Source organism: Podarcis liolepis (genome assembly GCF_965112155.1).
Source record: "Podarcis liolepis genome assembly, chromosome: 5".
NCBI classification, from domain to species: domain Eukaryota; kingdom Metazoa; phylum Chordata; class Lepidosauria; order Squamata; family Lacertidae; genus Podarcis; species Podarcis liolepis.
The window spans coordinates 8763924-8779039 of NC_139556.1; the positions used below are offsets into that span (position 1 = coordinate 8763924).

The 15116-nt window shown below is 50.1% G+C and overlaps 1 protein-coding gene across 6 annotated transcripts in view; it reads right to left on the reverse strand.

The window, feature by feature from the left end:
* Positions 1-573: 573 nt before the first annotated feature.
* The window catches only part of TSC22D1 (TSC22 domain family member 1), a 65334-nt gene continuing 50791 nt past the window's right edge, over positions 574-15116 (reverse strand). For 2 of the 6 annotated variants that reach the window (XM_083503325.1, XM_083503327.1), the window contains exons 2-3: positions 9191-9242; positions 574-1943 (exon numbers count right to left, since the gene is read on the reverse strand). In XM_083503325.1, coding sequence (XP_083359451.1) covers positions 1686-1943; positions 9191-9242 — 310 coding nt within the window. In that variant the 3' untranslated portion in view covers positions 574-1685. Of the gene's footprint in view, positions 1944-9190; positions 9243-9407; positions 9464-9636; positions 13723-15116 lie in introns of those variants that run through there. The other 4 variants (XM_083503326.1, XM_083503330.1, XM_083503328.1 and 1 more) reach the window with 4 other exon arrangements.

The window sequence follows — 15116 nt, forward strand, 5'->3', positions numbered from 1 at the left end:
TTATTACTCCCTGGGTGACCTTTAGCATGCAGCTCTCTAGCACCAGCTGAAATACGGGGCAAGAATAATACCTTGCAGGATTTACACCTTTGAAGACATCAGTGCTGAGCAATATTATTTCAGTGAGTTGAAATCCAGTCCGTCTCTAAATGATCTGTTCAGGAAACTGCAGCCGCAACTTCACTTTCCATGCTACTATGGACAAACATGCCATTAGTCACAAGGCAATGCAGCTAGTTGGTTGCTAAGGAACGGCTCCTGTTGCTTTAACTCAGTGGGGTGGCTGTTGATCATTCACCAGCCAGCCAAGGAGCCTTCAGCTTAAGAGACACAGCTGAAGACAGTCACATTCTGTGTCGGAATGAGCTGCCTTTACACCCTGACGTAGAGGGCAGGATTAGTAACATCCTGGCCCCCACCAACACCCTTGTGGTTTATAAAAGGAAAATATTAAAAACCACTCTTGACATAAATTAACCCCCACTGTACATATTTCAAAATATCAAAACCAAAAGGCTGTAGGATTTCTCCTGGAGGCAGAAGTGGAAACAATTTTTCTCCTCGATACACAGCTTCTAAATCAATGTTTTATGCTTTATTGGAAGTTCAGAAGTGCAACAGTTAAATATACTGACATTTTACAATTTTCCTTTTCCCTCTCAAGAACATGCACAGGAACATATGCATAGTACTATACAGATCATATGCAAAAAAGACTGAGTGAGAAACTGTTTTCGATTTTGTGAATTGATTCCCTCTGAATGAAACTGAATTGTAGTGAACAGAGTTTGACTTCAAGGTATTCGGCTCCGAGGAAATGTTCAAAACTTACATAAACAGCATCCGCCAATTTCTGAAGAGCTGAATAGGTGCAAATCTTATTCACGCAGCATCAAAAATAAAATTAAAAAAACCCTATCCAAACTTGTTCAGTTCATTCTTTAAATTCACACTGTACAACTTAATGAGTAGTTACAGTTCCTATTTTACAAAGTAATTACACTAAATACACAAATATACATGAAGCAAATAAGCCTTCATTTTTATGATCCTATGTCACAATGATGTGCCATCTACCTGCTCTCCTCCTAGAAATACAACTTTTTGCACCCATCCTTGGCTACAGAAAACAATGAGTGCATTATCTGCATTTTAAGGTTGCAGGCGTCGAAAGCCAAAATATACTCGGTCTCCCGCAGTCCTTTTTTTTAATCAGTCCTTACTTTGGCTTCTTCGTTGCATGCTGGAGAATGGGTCTTCACCCCATTACCCCAGCGGTTTTTCTTCATATTTCCACGATTCACAGCACTCGCATTCACTGCAGCGCCACATGGAAAGTCTTAAGGGGAAAGACTTTAGGCACACAGCTCCATGTGTCTTAGCAGCCAGCCAGCCACCTGTGCAAGCCACTGACGTCCCCAGTGCATTTGTGCTAATTCCCTGAACATTTACGAGACGCTCCCCCACTCAACTTGAAAATATATATATAAAAAGAAAGCTCGGCTCTCTCATTCCCGATGGCCAGCTAAATACAGGAAAAGAAAACATTCTGTGGCTATGGATGCAGGGGCACAGAAAAGTCTTCATGACTGGGGAACAGCATGCAGGGTGGAATAGGCAACGCTGGATTCCTGGCAGTCCTGCCATGGCAGAGTCCAGAAACCTTCTGAACGAGACACTGCAGACTATGCTGACGGTCCTGATCCTTGTGATGTTGGCTGAGAAGGCTGCGGAGTTGTCCCTTGCGGCTGGGAGGGCGCAGGCGAAGGACTCGTCTGCAACTGTGCTTGGAACTGGGCCAGCTGCTCTGGACTGGCCAGCGTCTTCAGGAGGTTGTTTTCCTGCTCCAGTTGGTTGTTCTTCTCAATCAGCTCTTTGATCTGCTCTTTGAGAACCTCCACTTCCTCTCTTACAGCGTACATCAAGTGGCTCTTCACGAGATCCTGGAGGGGGTAAAAGAAAATGTCAGGACTGGAGGAGACTGAGAGGTGATATGAGAGACATCTTCCAATATCCACATGGAAGATGGAGCACACTTGTTTTCTGCTGCTACAGAGGGTAGGATTCCAGTGGTAAGAAAGTGGTGCATGCTCTAGTTATCTCCCGCTTGGACTACTGCAATGCGCTCTATGTGGGACTACCTTTGAAGGTGACCCGGAAACTACAACTAATCCAGAATGCGGCAGCTAGACTGGTGACTGGGTACGACCCCCGAGACCTACATTGGCTCCTAGTACGTTTCCAAGCACAATTCAAAGTGTTGGTGCTGACCTTTAAAGCCCTAAGCGGCCTTGGTCCTGTATACCTGAAGGAGCGTCTCCACCCCCATCGTCCAGCCCAGACACTGAGGTCCAGCTCCAAGGAGCGCCTTCTGGCGGTTCCCTCCCTGCGAGAAGCCAAGTTACAGGGAACCAGGCAGAGGGCCTTCTCAGTGGTGGCACCCGCCCTGTGGAATGCCCCCCCCCGATGTCAAAGAAAACAATAAGTACCAAACTTTTAGAAGACATCTGAAGACGGCCCTGTTTAGGGAAGCTTTTAATGTTTAATCGGTTATTGACTTTTAATATTCTGTTGGAAGCCGCCCAGAGTGGCTGGGGAAACCCAGCCAGCTGGGCAGGGTATAAATAATAAATTATTATTATTATTATTATTATTATTATTATTATTATTATTATTATTATTATTATTATGCCTGAACATCAGGAATAACTTTCTGGCAGTAAAAGCAGTCTGAGAGAGGAATGGACGACCTTGGAAGATGGTGGGCTCCTTCATTTGCACTGCAGGGGGTCGGACTAGATCACCCATGGGGTTCCCTTCCAACTCAACAGTTCTGTGACTCCAGGAAGGGAAAGCGCATCAAGGCAAAACGGAATGGCAAGCAATTCTCATATGCATGCCAGAACACCACTCAACAGTTTCGTCCACATTCCATTTGTTGAATCTTCCATGGAATGCTCATCTATGGAAGGTTTTAGAGCAGACTCAGTTAAAAAAATAATAATTCAGAGCCTGTAAACGTACTGATGGTTATGTTTTAGCAGAAGTGAAAAACATAAACCAGAACTGAGCCTCTGTAGGACAGAGTCAGCAGTCACAGGAGGAATGAAGTCACCGTTCCTCCTGCTCTCTTGAGTTCTGCTATCGCTTAGGGTCCTGTTATCTCAAGGAGTGCTGAGTGGGAACCATGAACTTCCCAATATAGGGTGGTATTCAACTATCACATCCCATCAATGCAAGGATTGCCACTTCCGTAACGGGACTTCCCCTCTCCTCCTAATGCACACCTTCCCAAATTTGCTCTTGGAGGTTGGAGGAACCCTCAGAACAAATTTAGTGGGACACGCATGGTGATGGGGAGCCCCACTCCACAAATGGAAATCCTTGCTACATGTTTTCCCCCATTGTGTTTGTTCAGGTATCTATGTGCAACCCTGGATAGGCGATTTCCTTGTGAAGGAAAGGAGCTCACTAACATGGCAGTTTGTTTGCACAAGCAAGGTAAGGAGCAGCTGAATACAGTGGTGCCTCGCAAGACGAAATTAATTCGTTCCGCAATTCTCTTCGTCTTGCGGGTTTTTCGTCTTGCGATGCACGGTTTCCCATAGGAATGCATTGAAAATCAATTAATGCGTTCCTAGGGAAACCACCTTCAGGCCAGGTCCGGGGACAGTCTGTCCCCGGACCTCTTCTGAAGGCTGGGGGGGGGGGGGACAAGGGCTTTTCTTCCCACCCCCAGCATTTTAAAAAACCCTGGGACAGCGGAGGACTTCTCCGCTGTGCGGGGCTATCTTAAAATGCTGGCGGGCGGCATTTTAAATCGCCCCGGACAGCGGAGGACTTCTCCGCTGTCCGGGGCGATTTAAAAGCCCCTGGGAAGGCAGGCAGGGGGGACAAAGACTTTCGCCCCCTGCCCGCCTTCAGAAGGTGTTCCCGCCCCCCTTCGGAACATCGTTCCGAAGTGGGGCGGCTGGGGCAGCTGTTCCCGCCCCCCGCCCCACTTCGGAACAGCTTTCCGAAGTGGGGTGGATGGGACAGGTGTCCCCGCCCCCCGCCCCACTTCGGAAAGCTGTTCCGAAGTGGGGCGGCGGCGGCAGGTGTCCCCGCCCCCCCGCCCCACTTCAGAAAGCTGTTCCGAAGTGGGGCGGCGGCGGCAGGTGTCCCCGCCCCCCGCCCCACTTCGGAACAGCTTTCCGAAGTGGGGCGGCGGCGGCAGCTGTTTCCGCCCCACCTCCCCACTTCGGAACATCGTTCCGAAGTGGGGCGGCTGGGGCAGCTGTTCCCGCCCCACCTCCCCCCTTCGGAACATCGTTCCGAAGTGGGGCGGATGGGGCAGCTGTTCCCGCCCCACCTCCCCCCTTCGGAACATCGTTCCGAAGTGGGGCGGCTGGGGCAGCTGTTCCCGACCCACCTCCCCCCTTCGGAACATCGTTCCGAAGTGGGGCGGCTGGGGCAGCTGTTCCCGACCCACCTCCCCCCTTCGGAACATCGTTCCGAAGTGGGGCGGCTGGGGCAGCTGTTCCCGACCCACCTCCCCCCTTCGGAACATCGTTCCGAAGTGGGGCGGATGGGGCAGCTGTTCCCGACCCACCTCCCCCCTTCGGAACATCGTTCCGAAGTGGGGCGGATGGGGCAGCTGTTCCCGACCCACCTCCCCCCTTCGGAACATCGTTCCGAAGTGGGGCGGATGGGGCAGCTGTTCCCGACCCACCTCCCCCCTTCGGAACATCGTTCCGAAGTGGGGCGGCTGGGGCAGCTGTTCCCGACCCACCTCCCCCCTTCGGAACATCGTTCCGAAGTGGGGCGGATGGGGCAGCTGTTCCCGACCCACCTCCCCCCTTCGGAACATCGTTCCGAAGTGGGGCGGCTGGGGCAGCTGTTCCCGACCCACCTCCCCCCTTCGGAACATCGTTCCGAAGTGGGGCGGCTGGGGCAGCTGTTCCCGACCCACCTCCCCCCTTCGGAACATCGTTCCGAAGTGGGGCGGATGGGGCAGCTGTTCCCGACCCACCTCCCCCCTTCGGAACATCGTTCCGAAGTGGGGCGGATGGGGCAGCTGTTCCCGACCCACCTCCCCCCTTCGGAACATCGTTCCGAAGTGGGGCGGCTGGGGCAGCTGTTCCCGACCCACCTCCCCCCTTCGGAACATCGTTCCGAAGTGGGGCGGATGGGGCAGCTGTTCCCGACCCACCTCCCCCCTTCGGAACATCGTTCCGAAGTGGGGCGGCTGGGGCAGCTGTTCCCGACCCACCTCCCCCCTTCGGAACATCGTTCCGAAGTGGGGCGGATGGGGCAGCTGTTCCCGACCCACCTCCCCCCTTCGGAACATCGTTCCGAAGTGGGGCGGATGGGGCAGCTGTTCCCGACCCACCTCCCCCCTTCGGAACATCGTTCCGAAGTGGGGCGGCTGGGGCAGCTGTTCCCGACCCACCTCCCCCCTTCGGAACATCGTTCCGAAGTGGGGCGGCTGGGGCAGCTGTTCCCGACCCACCTCCCCCCTTCGGAACATCGTTCCGAAGTGGGGCGGATGGGGCAGCTGTTCCCGACCCACCTCCCCCCTTCGGAACATCGTTCCGAAGTGGGGCGGATGGGGCAGCTGTTCCCGACCCACCTCCCCCCTTCGGAACATCGTTCCAAAGTGGGGCGGCTGGGGCAGCTGTTCCCGCCCCCCGCTTCGGAACAGCGTTTTAAAATGCTGGGGGTCGGCAGCGAACGCTCCCGACCCCCAGCATTTTAAAATCTCCCCGGGACAGAGACTTCTCTGCTGTCCCTTGGAGATTTTAAAATGCTGGGGGTCGGCAGCGAACGCTTCGCTCCCGCCCGCCAGCATTTTAAGATCACCCGGGGCAGGCGGGGGGAGGCAGGCGGGGGGGAGCAAAGACTTTTGCCCCCCGCCGTCCTTCAGAAGAGGTCCTCTTCTGAAGGCCGGCTGTGGGCGAAAGTCTTTGCTCCCGACCGCCAGCATTTCCCTATGGGCTTTCGTCTTGCGATGCAAGCCCATAGGGAAATTCGTCTTGCGAAGCGCCTCCAAAACAGAAAACCCTTTCGTCTTGCGGGTTTTCCGTCTTGCGAGGCATTCGTCTTGCGGGGTACCACTGTATATCTTACAAATATCTAAGTAGCAGGGAAAGGGACCCCTGACCATTAGGTCCAGTCGCGGATGACTCTGGAGGTTGGGGTGCTCATCTCGCTTTATTGGCTGAGAGAGCCGGCGTACAGCTTCCGGGTCATGTGGCCAGCATGACTAAGCCGCTTCTGGCGAACCAGAGCAGCGCACGGAAACGCCGTTTACCTTCCCGCCGGAGCGGTACCTATTTATCTACTTGCACTTTGACGTGCTTTCGAACTGCTAGGTTGGCAGGAGCAGGGACCGAGCAACGGGAGCTCACCCCGTCGCGGGGATTCGAACCACCGACCTTCTGATCGGCAAGCCCTAGGCTCTGTAGCAGGTAAATATATCTAAAACATTGCATTCAAAAGTTCACATTCCTGGAAAAGGACCAGGAAATGGTGCTGCCACCATTAGATACATCTAATATTTCTTGTTATTCAATAACAAGATACAAGGGATACAAAAGCATCAATGTCTCAGACTGTGTCTGATTGGACTACTGTTGAGAAAAATGGAAGCAAGCCGTTCAGTTATTTTTACAGGAGTAATGTGTTTTAAATGTGCTGGTGGGAGGGAAGTTATTGGTTTGTTTTTGTTTTTATTATATTCTTTGCGTTCTCATTTTGTATTTCTATGATGTGAACTGCCCTGTGATCTTCAGGCAACGGGCGGTATACAAATGTTAATAATAATAATAATTACTGCTGTACCAGACACAGATTCATCAAGGGGCTCAGGCTCTGAATTTTAGCAAAATAGCAAACAGCAGGCCTCTAGCCCTCACAGAATTAAATTTGCAAAGCAAAATGTGCAGGCACCATGAGAAGCAATTGTTTTGTGAGATGTGAACCTGCTCTCGCCTTTCAGCATCCACACATAAGCAGAAGACAGGAGGAGGCCGTGCTCTTTCTAACTCAGATTTTATTTCATGCAAAAAAATTGTACGCCCAACCCCCACTGCCTTTATATAATCCGAATTTGGAAGGGGGGGAATACTATGATTTAAAAAGATACTATGGTTAAGAGGTACCAAGTGAGGTATATAGGGTTGCTGTGGGGATTAAATGAGTGGGGGAACCTAGTATAGTATAGTATAGTATAGTATAGTATAGTATAGTATAGTATAGTATAGTATAGTATAGTATAGTACAGCGAAATCTTCTTGTGTTTTAGTCAGCTTCTTAGATTTTGTTTTTAGGAAATGCGGTTGGTTGTTATGTTTATTTTTTAACAGCCACAGAAGCTGAAGGGGATTGCTTTTCCACCTATGGGACAAAATAGGGGGATTCTTGGGTATATTTATATCAAAAGCTCAAATCCTTTTTGCTCATGGAAAAATAAGTGTGTGGCTGCTTGAACTAGGCTGTATTTCAGCGTTGCAGTTATGATGACACACATAACCTTAACAAATGGTTGAGGTTATTTATGTACTGCTTGCTTTTAACGATTTCAATCTGAATTTGGTTTAAATCACTTGGATTTGCCCTCCATCTGAAATATCCCAGCCATGGAATGTAGCGCTAGCAGCCCGAGATCAATACTGTAGATCAATTGGCAGTATTTTAGATCAAGACCCACAGTAACAATTGTGGTTTATAGGTCATTAGATCTGAGTTCTTTGCTTCTTTTAAGATTGGCGATGAAGAGCAGCAAGGCTGTTTTGCTGCCAATAGCAACATCCTATGCCCTTTTAAAATGTGTTTTTTTTTTGGGGGGTACTATTGGGTTGCTGTTTTTATTTTTATCATGTATTTTGTGGTTTTATATCTTGATTTTATTCTGTGAACTGCCCTGAGACCCCTGGGTGTAGGGCAAATAAATTCAAATAATAATAATAATAATAGTCGTGCAGCAGCAGAAATTCAACAGGTTCAGCAGTTCCCTAGTATAGAAATACAATTATGGGGAACTCTTCACCAGTTGACATTCCTGTCTGTCAGATGTCTTGCTACTTGGATGTGCCACACACGATTCATTTTGGGGCCCTCCTTACCACCAGCGAAAGCAAGAGATCAATTTACACATAACCCAAAACCTTTGCACTTTTTAGGCAAATCTGTGCGTGCAAGGGGGCAGAGAGCCCAGAAAAAACACTGTTGGCATCCCTGAGCTTGCCTGCCCGCCTTATTTGCCTTTCCCCCTCCCCCTTGATGGCTCTGATTTTGAGACAGACCCCCTCTCTCCATTCCTGCAGGCATGGCCTGCAGCAGCGGCAGCTGCTCTTGCATTCTTGCAGTGGCTCTGTAGCAGCAGTAGCTCTCCATCACCTCTGCAGCAGTCCTTGCCTGCCTGCCTGCCTGCGCTGCTCTCTTCCCTCTCTGCCTGCATCCCCAAAGCCCCGCCTCCTCGGAGCACCGGCTGCAGCTGGCTGCTTCTTAAAGGGCAGGGTTGATTGCCGCATTCCCCTCCCCACCAGCCCCCCCCCGCTGACGTCAGGCCCACCCGAGGAGCCCGCCCCGATTCGGAGCCTGGGCCAATCCCAGGCCCCGGGTTATTTATAGCCACGAGTTATAGTTCAGTTTGCCTAGCAACAGAGGAGGAGGAGGAAAGGGAGACGGGAGAAGGTGAGGATCCCGTGAGAACAGTTCTCCAGCAACAAAGCCCAAAGGCGGGGGGGGGGGGGAGCTGGGGGCTGGATGTCTCGGAAGGAAAAGGTACCTGAGTGTGCACTGTATGTATTTATTTAAGCATCAAACCAGGGGCTTTTTGCGCAGAGAGCCAGCCCCATTCGCCTGCTTGGGGGTTTTGGCTGCCCCTCTCCAAAAGGAGGGGGGGCAGAAAGGCCTCGATCCCTGAACAATGACGGCGTTTCCAAGCCCACCTACCTGCCCGTGTCCCTCCATCCCCCAGCATTTAAGCACGATGCCCTTGCGCCGTGGAGAGGCAAGGAAACGGGGCGCGCTCCCCGGCTGCAGGCGCGGCCAGCTGCCCCCCGATGTTAAGTGCGCGCTCCGACCCGCCGCCTCGGAGGCAGGAAAGCAGCCAGCAAGCGGCTGCAGCCTCCCGATCTGCTCCCCTCCCCTTCTTCCCCGTCTCTCCCGCCCCCGCCGCCGCCACATTCCTCGGACGGGCACCTACCATGGCTTGCTCGATTTTGTTGTCGATCGCTACGACGCTGGCACCGGAGGAGCTGCAAGACACAAGGGGGAAAGGAGCGCGTTAGCGGCGGCCGAAAAGCAGCAGCGGCAGCGGCATCGCGCACACGGCCAGATCGACGTTTCCAAACCCCCCCCCCCCACTCTCCGCCCCGCCACCCCCTTCTCCCGCTAAACCAGGAAGATGGCCTCGGGATTACATAATGCGGGGAACTGCAGCGGTGCAAAGCCGGAGGTGTCACGCCAGATCTCTCGCCCGCAGGACAAAAGGAGCCGCCGACACCGCGGCGAAAATAAAAGAAAACACGCCCGCGATCCGGGGTGGGGACGGGGGGGGGTGATGGAAAGCGATCTGCGACACCCCCCGCCCCAAATCGCGGCTGGCGCACAACAAGAGATCAAGACCCGGGTCTGGCGGCGCGCATTTACCTACTGTCGAGCCTCAGGGCAGAGCTGTCGGTGCCCAGCAGCGATGATAAGAAAGAAATGGAGAAGTGCCTGAGCTGGTAGACGCCTAGATCCATCGCCACCTGCGTCCTACACCATTGGGCAGTCATGCAATGGCAGGGAAAGGGAGGGGGTGGGGGCAAAAATAATAATACTAATAATCCTCGGCCGGGCTTCTGGAGAGCCGCAACCCGGGGGGGGGGTTGCAAAGGGGGGTGCAAGGTCTGGGCAGTGGGAGAAAGGGCGAAGGGGAGATGCAGCTGCGCAAAAGCAAGCGCCTTCTCGTCCTCCTCCTCCTCCTCCGTGTAAGCAGCGCTTCCCTGCCTGCTCCGCCGACGGAAAACCTGGCGGGGGCTCCGGGCTCATTGCATAATCCATGCAAAAGGAGCCGGCGCCCATTGGCGGGCTGGACGCTTTGGGCCCCGCCCTCGCCCGCCCGACTTGCCACAACAGCCTCGCTGGAACCGTCAGAAGCCAGTTTGGGCAGGAGCCAAGGCGGTGCGCGGAAACGTCAGAGGGGAAAAGGCGAGGGGCGCGCGGAAAGGAGCCTCCGATCCTCCCAGGGCGCGCTCCAGATCCGCCTGCCTTGGGGGTCCCGCGGAACGAGGCGCTCCCCGTGCCTATAACGCCGCTTTGGGAGGCGATTTTCCCCAAAAAAACATCTCCCTTGCATTGCTCCAGAGGCCTGTTATTGCGTTGCTTGGGCAGCCCCTCCCATAGCGCCACCTAATGACACATAAAAGGCGAAGGTGGAGGGGAAATGACTAATATTACTTAGAAGGGTCTCGCTAGCCAAGTCTGCCAGGGCCTCCTTTGCATGGAAAGTGGTTGCTACTCCTTTTATGGTATTTGTTTGTTAATTTGTTTATTTTGCCTCTTTTCATCTCTGGATCCTAGGAGCACCCCTTTATGACTAACATGCATAAATTTCCATAGGACAGAACGGCGAGATGCTATCTTACGTACAGCGGCGTTAATCGCAAAACCAAAAGCGTAATTTGATTATCGGGGCGTCTCCCTAAGACCCCAACAAATATTTATACACACTGGATCATTGTAATGAGGCAAAACACTGGATCCAGTGTGCACCCAGGATTATTCTCCTATCGATTCCAATCATATGATCCACTCCCAGCAGGAGCAGCCAATTGCTTTGCCAACCCTCACCCACCTTTTCCCTTCTCTAGATGTTGCTGGAATACAACCCCCATCTTTCTGTGCTGGCTACACCTGATGGGAGTTGAAGTCCAACAGCTTTCTGGAGAAAGTACCTGTAGCAAAAAAAAGTTAAAGAAGTGTGCAGGCTTGAAGACTTCTAGCAACTGCTAGAAGAGTAAAGCTGTTATGAGCCAAGCTATTTAGACTACCCACACCATACTTAGATGTGTGCAACTCTCTTATCACCATGTTCTTAGTGTCTGCAGCTCTCGTTTGCTCTGCCCATGAAGATTTTAGCAATATATGCTTGATTTCCTATACACAAGAAGATGCCAAATGTTTTCATCAAGTTTGTCTTCAAAGGTTACGTCTCCTTCCTCCTCCTGCAAATTTTCTCTTTGTATGTTGGAGATGAAACCACATACACCACAGTACACATGTATTGCATCCATATATATATATATATATATATATATATATATATATATATATTGGTACAAAGGCCTTTTGTAGCCTTCTAGACATTGGACTCTTAAGTCTGATCAGCCCCAGGCAGCATAGCCAGTAGTCAGGGATGACAGCAACTGAAGGGCACATGATTTCCCCATCTCTGCCTTAAAGAGATTCGGCCGAAAAGAAGAACAAGGAGGAAATGGCAAAACAAATAGGCTATGATGAGAGCATTTACTTCAACAACAATCTTTCTATGGATTGGGAATAAGATTCACAGCTTAGGGGCAGGTGGCCCAGGCAAACATTTAAAGGAGGGTAGAACATGCTTCAGAGAGCAGCTTGGTTTCAGGCAATGGCTGGCTGGGTGGGTGGAAGAGGGAGAGGAGTGGATTGAGCAAGCTGTGAAATGATAGGTGAGGTGTAAAGGGAGGGGCTGTCAGGTGCGGTGGAAGATTTGGCTAAGGGATAGATGCCGTTGGCAAGTGACGCAAGCATGGACCCCTGTAGATTGTCATTGATTCACAATTTAAATATGAGCACGATTACAATAACCCAGGAGTGGGGAACCCTTTTAGCCTGAAGGGATCTTTCCATCGCTTACCAAAGCCAATTTGAATCCTTGCGTCTCAGAACTTGCGTCTTGAAGCTTTGCCACTTAACCTAAGGGCTGTGAGGAAAGTACTACAGATACTTGCAGCCTCACTGAAAACATACATGAGGTGTGATGTGTTAAGCACAGCAACAGTGAAGGATTAGCACAGCAGCCACAAACACCTCTGATCAATTTTCACTTCAGCCACAAATTTACTAAGGGCTCTCAGAGGACTGCAATTGGGGACAATAGACAGGGAGTTGAAAATATTACCACAATGTATGTGCAGTGCTTGGAATGCTTCAAATGCATTATATTCGACACTAGGCGTTGTTGTTATCAAAGTAGTGAGTCATTCTGAGCACACTACATAATAGGAGTAAACAGAAGTCCTAACCTTTATACTTATTTACTGGATTCCCTTCCTGCCGAAGGAGCCCTGCCTGTAACGCTAGGAATATATAACACTAAAATCCTTACGAAGGAGATGCCTGAAATGTCTCTTAAAAATTGCATGGATAAAACAATTGAAACCAGGCCATAAATCTGTTTGATCTACATCCCTTCCATGAAGAAGCTGCGGTTATAAGTATATATAAAAATGTGTGTGTTTGTGTTCTTGGCCCCTGCCCCCAAGCAGTTCACAGACAAACAACTAACTTACAAAAACAGGAAAATCATAAAACAAGTCTGAGGGTCAAAAAGACCCCTGCATTGCAGGGGACTGGACTAGATGACCCTCATGGTCCCATCAAACTCTATAGTTCTATGATCAGACAGCATCAAAGGCATGTTTAAATAAAAGCGTTTTAACAATCTTTCAGAAGACCAGGGGCTTAGGTGCCACCTCTGAGAAGACCCTGTCCCACACATTACAGCACATACAATACGTGGAACGGAGGATCCCCAGAACATTTCAACAGGTGCGTTCAGGCAGTCCTTCAGGCATTCTGGACCCAAACCATAGAGGGCACAACTGACACATTGAATAGGGTTCTGAAACGCATATCAAGCAAAAGGCAACCACAGAATGTACTACAATACAATAACCAAAGCATGTGATACAGCTATGTAATTCACTATCCCTTCCCTTTTCCCATTCCCGACATACGGTAATTTTTATGTGTGCATGCATGTGCACACATTAAACAAATTCCACAGCAGTCCTTTCTATGCAAACTACAATTAATTTTTTAAATACTCTCCAAGTTTCAGCAACTTGCCTGCTCCTGAAGTAATTAGATAGAAGCAGAAGATGCAAAACAATTTAAGATGCTCACATGCAAATTATCAGCTACAACTCAAAAGATACGATGTTGACTATAAGTGAAGAAGGATGGTCTAGAATGGTGGGATGGTGGTGGGCTGACCATCTCCATCAACTGGCGGCTGGCCAAGATAGTTGCGTGGCGTTTAATGATAGCCAGACACAAGTAAATCAGATGAGGCATTTGGCTGGTGGAAGGAGACAAAAAATGATGTGGTCTGACAAAGTGGTTTTGTGGGATGAAGGTAGACTTTAATGGCACATGTCCAGGGGGTGCCATGCCTTTTTGGAGGCGTGAACTGGAGATGGGCAGAAGGATGGAAGAATGAACTCTTCTTGCTGGCAGTGGATTTGGGAGAGTATCTTTGGTAGGAAAGATGGACTGATATGAAGAATCACTCTATCTCTATGGAAGATGCAACAGTGCTGCACTACGGAATGTCCTGAGCATGCTCTGCCCAAGAAGGACAAACAGCTGAGATGGACAGTTGGAGCAACAGCACAGCCATGCCTCCCCCAAACTTAAGTACCCATACCTGACAACATGCACACAAGCAGCCTGCAACCTCTCCTATATTCCAACCCCTCCTGGTCCTTGGGAGCAGTGGGGAAGCGGATGGAGGGAATTCTACCAGCCCCCCCTCCCCCCGCAGCTCAGGAACAGTCTCCTCCTCTACTCCTACTGCGCTCTGCAAAGTAATGAGTCTTTAAACACTCTATATAACTCTTGACTTCTGATTCATCACTCCACTTGTCGTCACTGTCATTGTAGGCCGATGGTCAGAGTCAAGGTCTTCAGAGGAAGTGGAACTCATGGGTTGGGGTCGAGTTCCCCTATCCTGAAGCTCAGGGGAAGCAGAGCCTCTGGACTGGGATATTTTTGTGGGGATATTTTATACTTGAAATATTTGATATTTCGTCTGAGATGGAGCTTGTTCTTGTCTAGCGCTGGGTGTATTTTGCAGAGGTGCAATAGAGTGCCTAGGAGCTTCAGAGATGCTGTGGGCATAACCCACCTCTCTTGCTACACTAGTAAAACCTCCTTGAGGCAGTGTAATAGATTGAATTAATTAATTTTATAATGAATGATTTTAGAGTGTTGTTTGTGCTGTACTTTTGTACTGTTTTCTTGTTGTTAGCCGCCCCAAGCCCAGCTTCGGCTGGGGAGGGCGGGATATAAAGAAAATTTATTATTATTAGTATTATTATTATTATTATTATTATTATTATTATTATTATTATTATTATTATCTGGGCGAGTATCAGGAGCCAAATAAGCAGTGCTCTCAACCTGGGTAGGACAGCTGCTGGATTGCTGTGGGAGCTTCCTGCATTACATACCCTGGAGGAGATGGGATAAGTACGACAATTTCTGTGGAAGAAGAGCTGCTTTGATATTGATCTGAAGGCTGCCTTATTGGTTCCTTTCTTCATCAGACTCTGGTTTGCCTATCTCCCTTCACTGAGCGTGCTCATCCAGCAATGAAGAGGTCAATACATAGTAGGGGAGAAGTCAGAGGGACACCTGAACTGGCCCTTAGATCTATTATTAAGGATTTTGCTTAATGGGAGGGAGGGAGACACCCCTCTCCCAAAGTTCAAAATGGCAGGTGGACACCATTGCTTTTATTGCTGAGGAACTTGCAAGAGGGCGAAGCCCTGGTTTGCAAGGCTTGGAAGTTTGGCTGCTGTTAGCCGCTGCTTAAGAGTGGAAGTAAGACTTTATACAAGAGCTTTCCGTATGTTAAAACGTAATTTAATGCTGCAGAGCAGGCAGGAAAAGATACAGCATTTGAGAGGCAAATATAGCATTAAGGAAGTGTTTGTGGGGGGAGTTCAAACAGAACAAAGAGGAAGAATAAAGGAAAAACAAGGGCAGAGAGGGGCAAGAAGGGGCTCTAAACTATGCACTGGGGGTGGGGGGACGACAGAGGAACAAAGGCCCAGAATGGGAAAAGGCTGAGGGGGAAAGACGGGAGAGACGGACGTTTT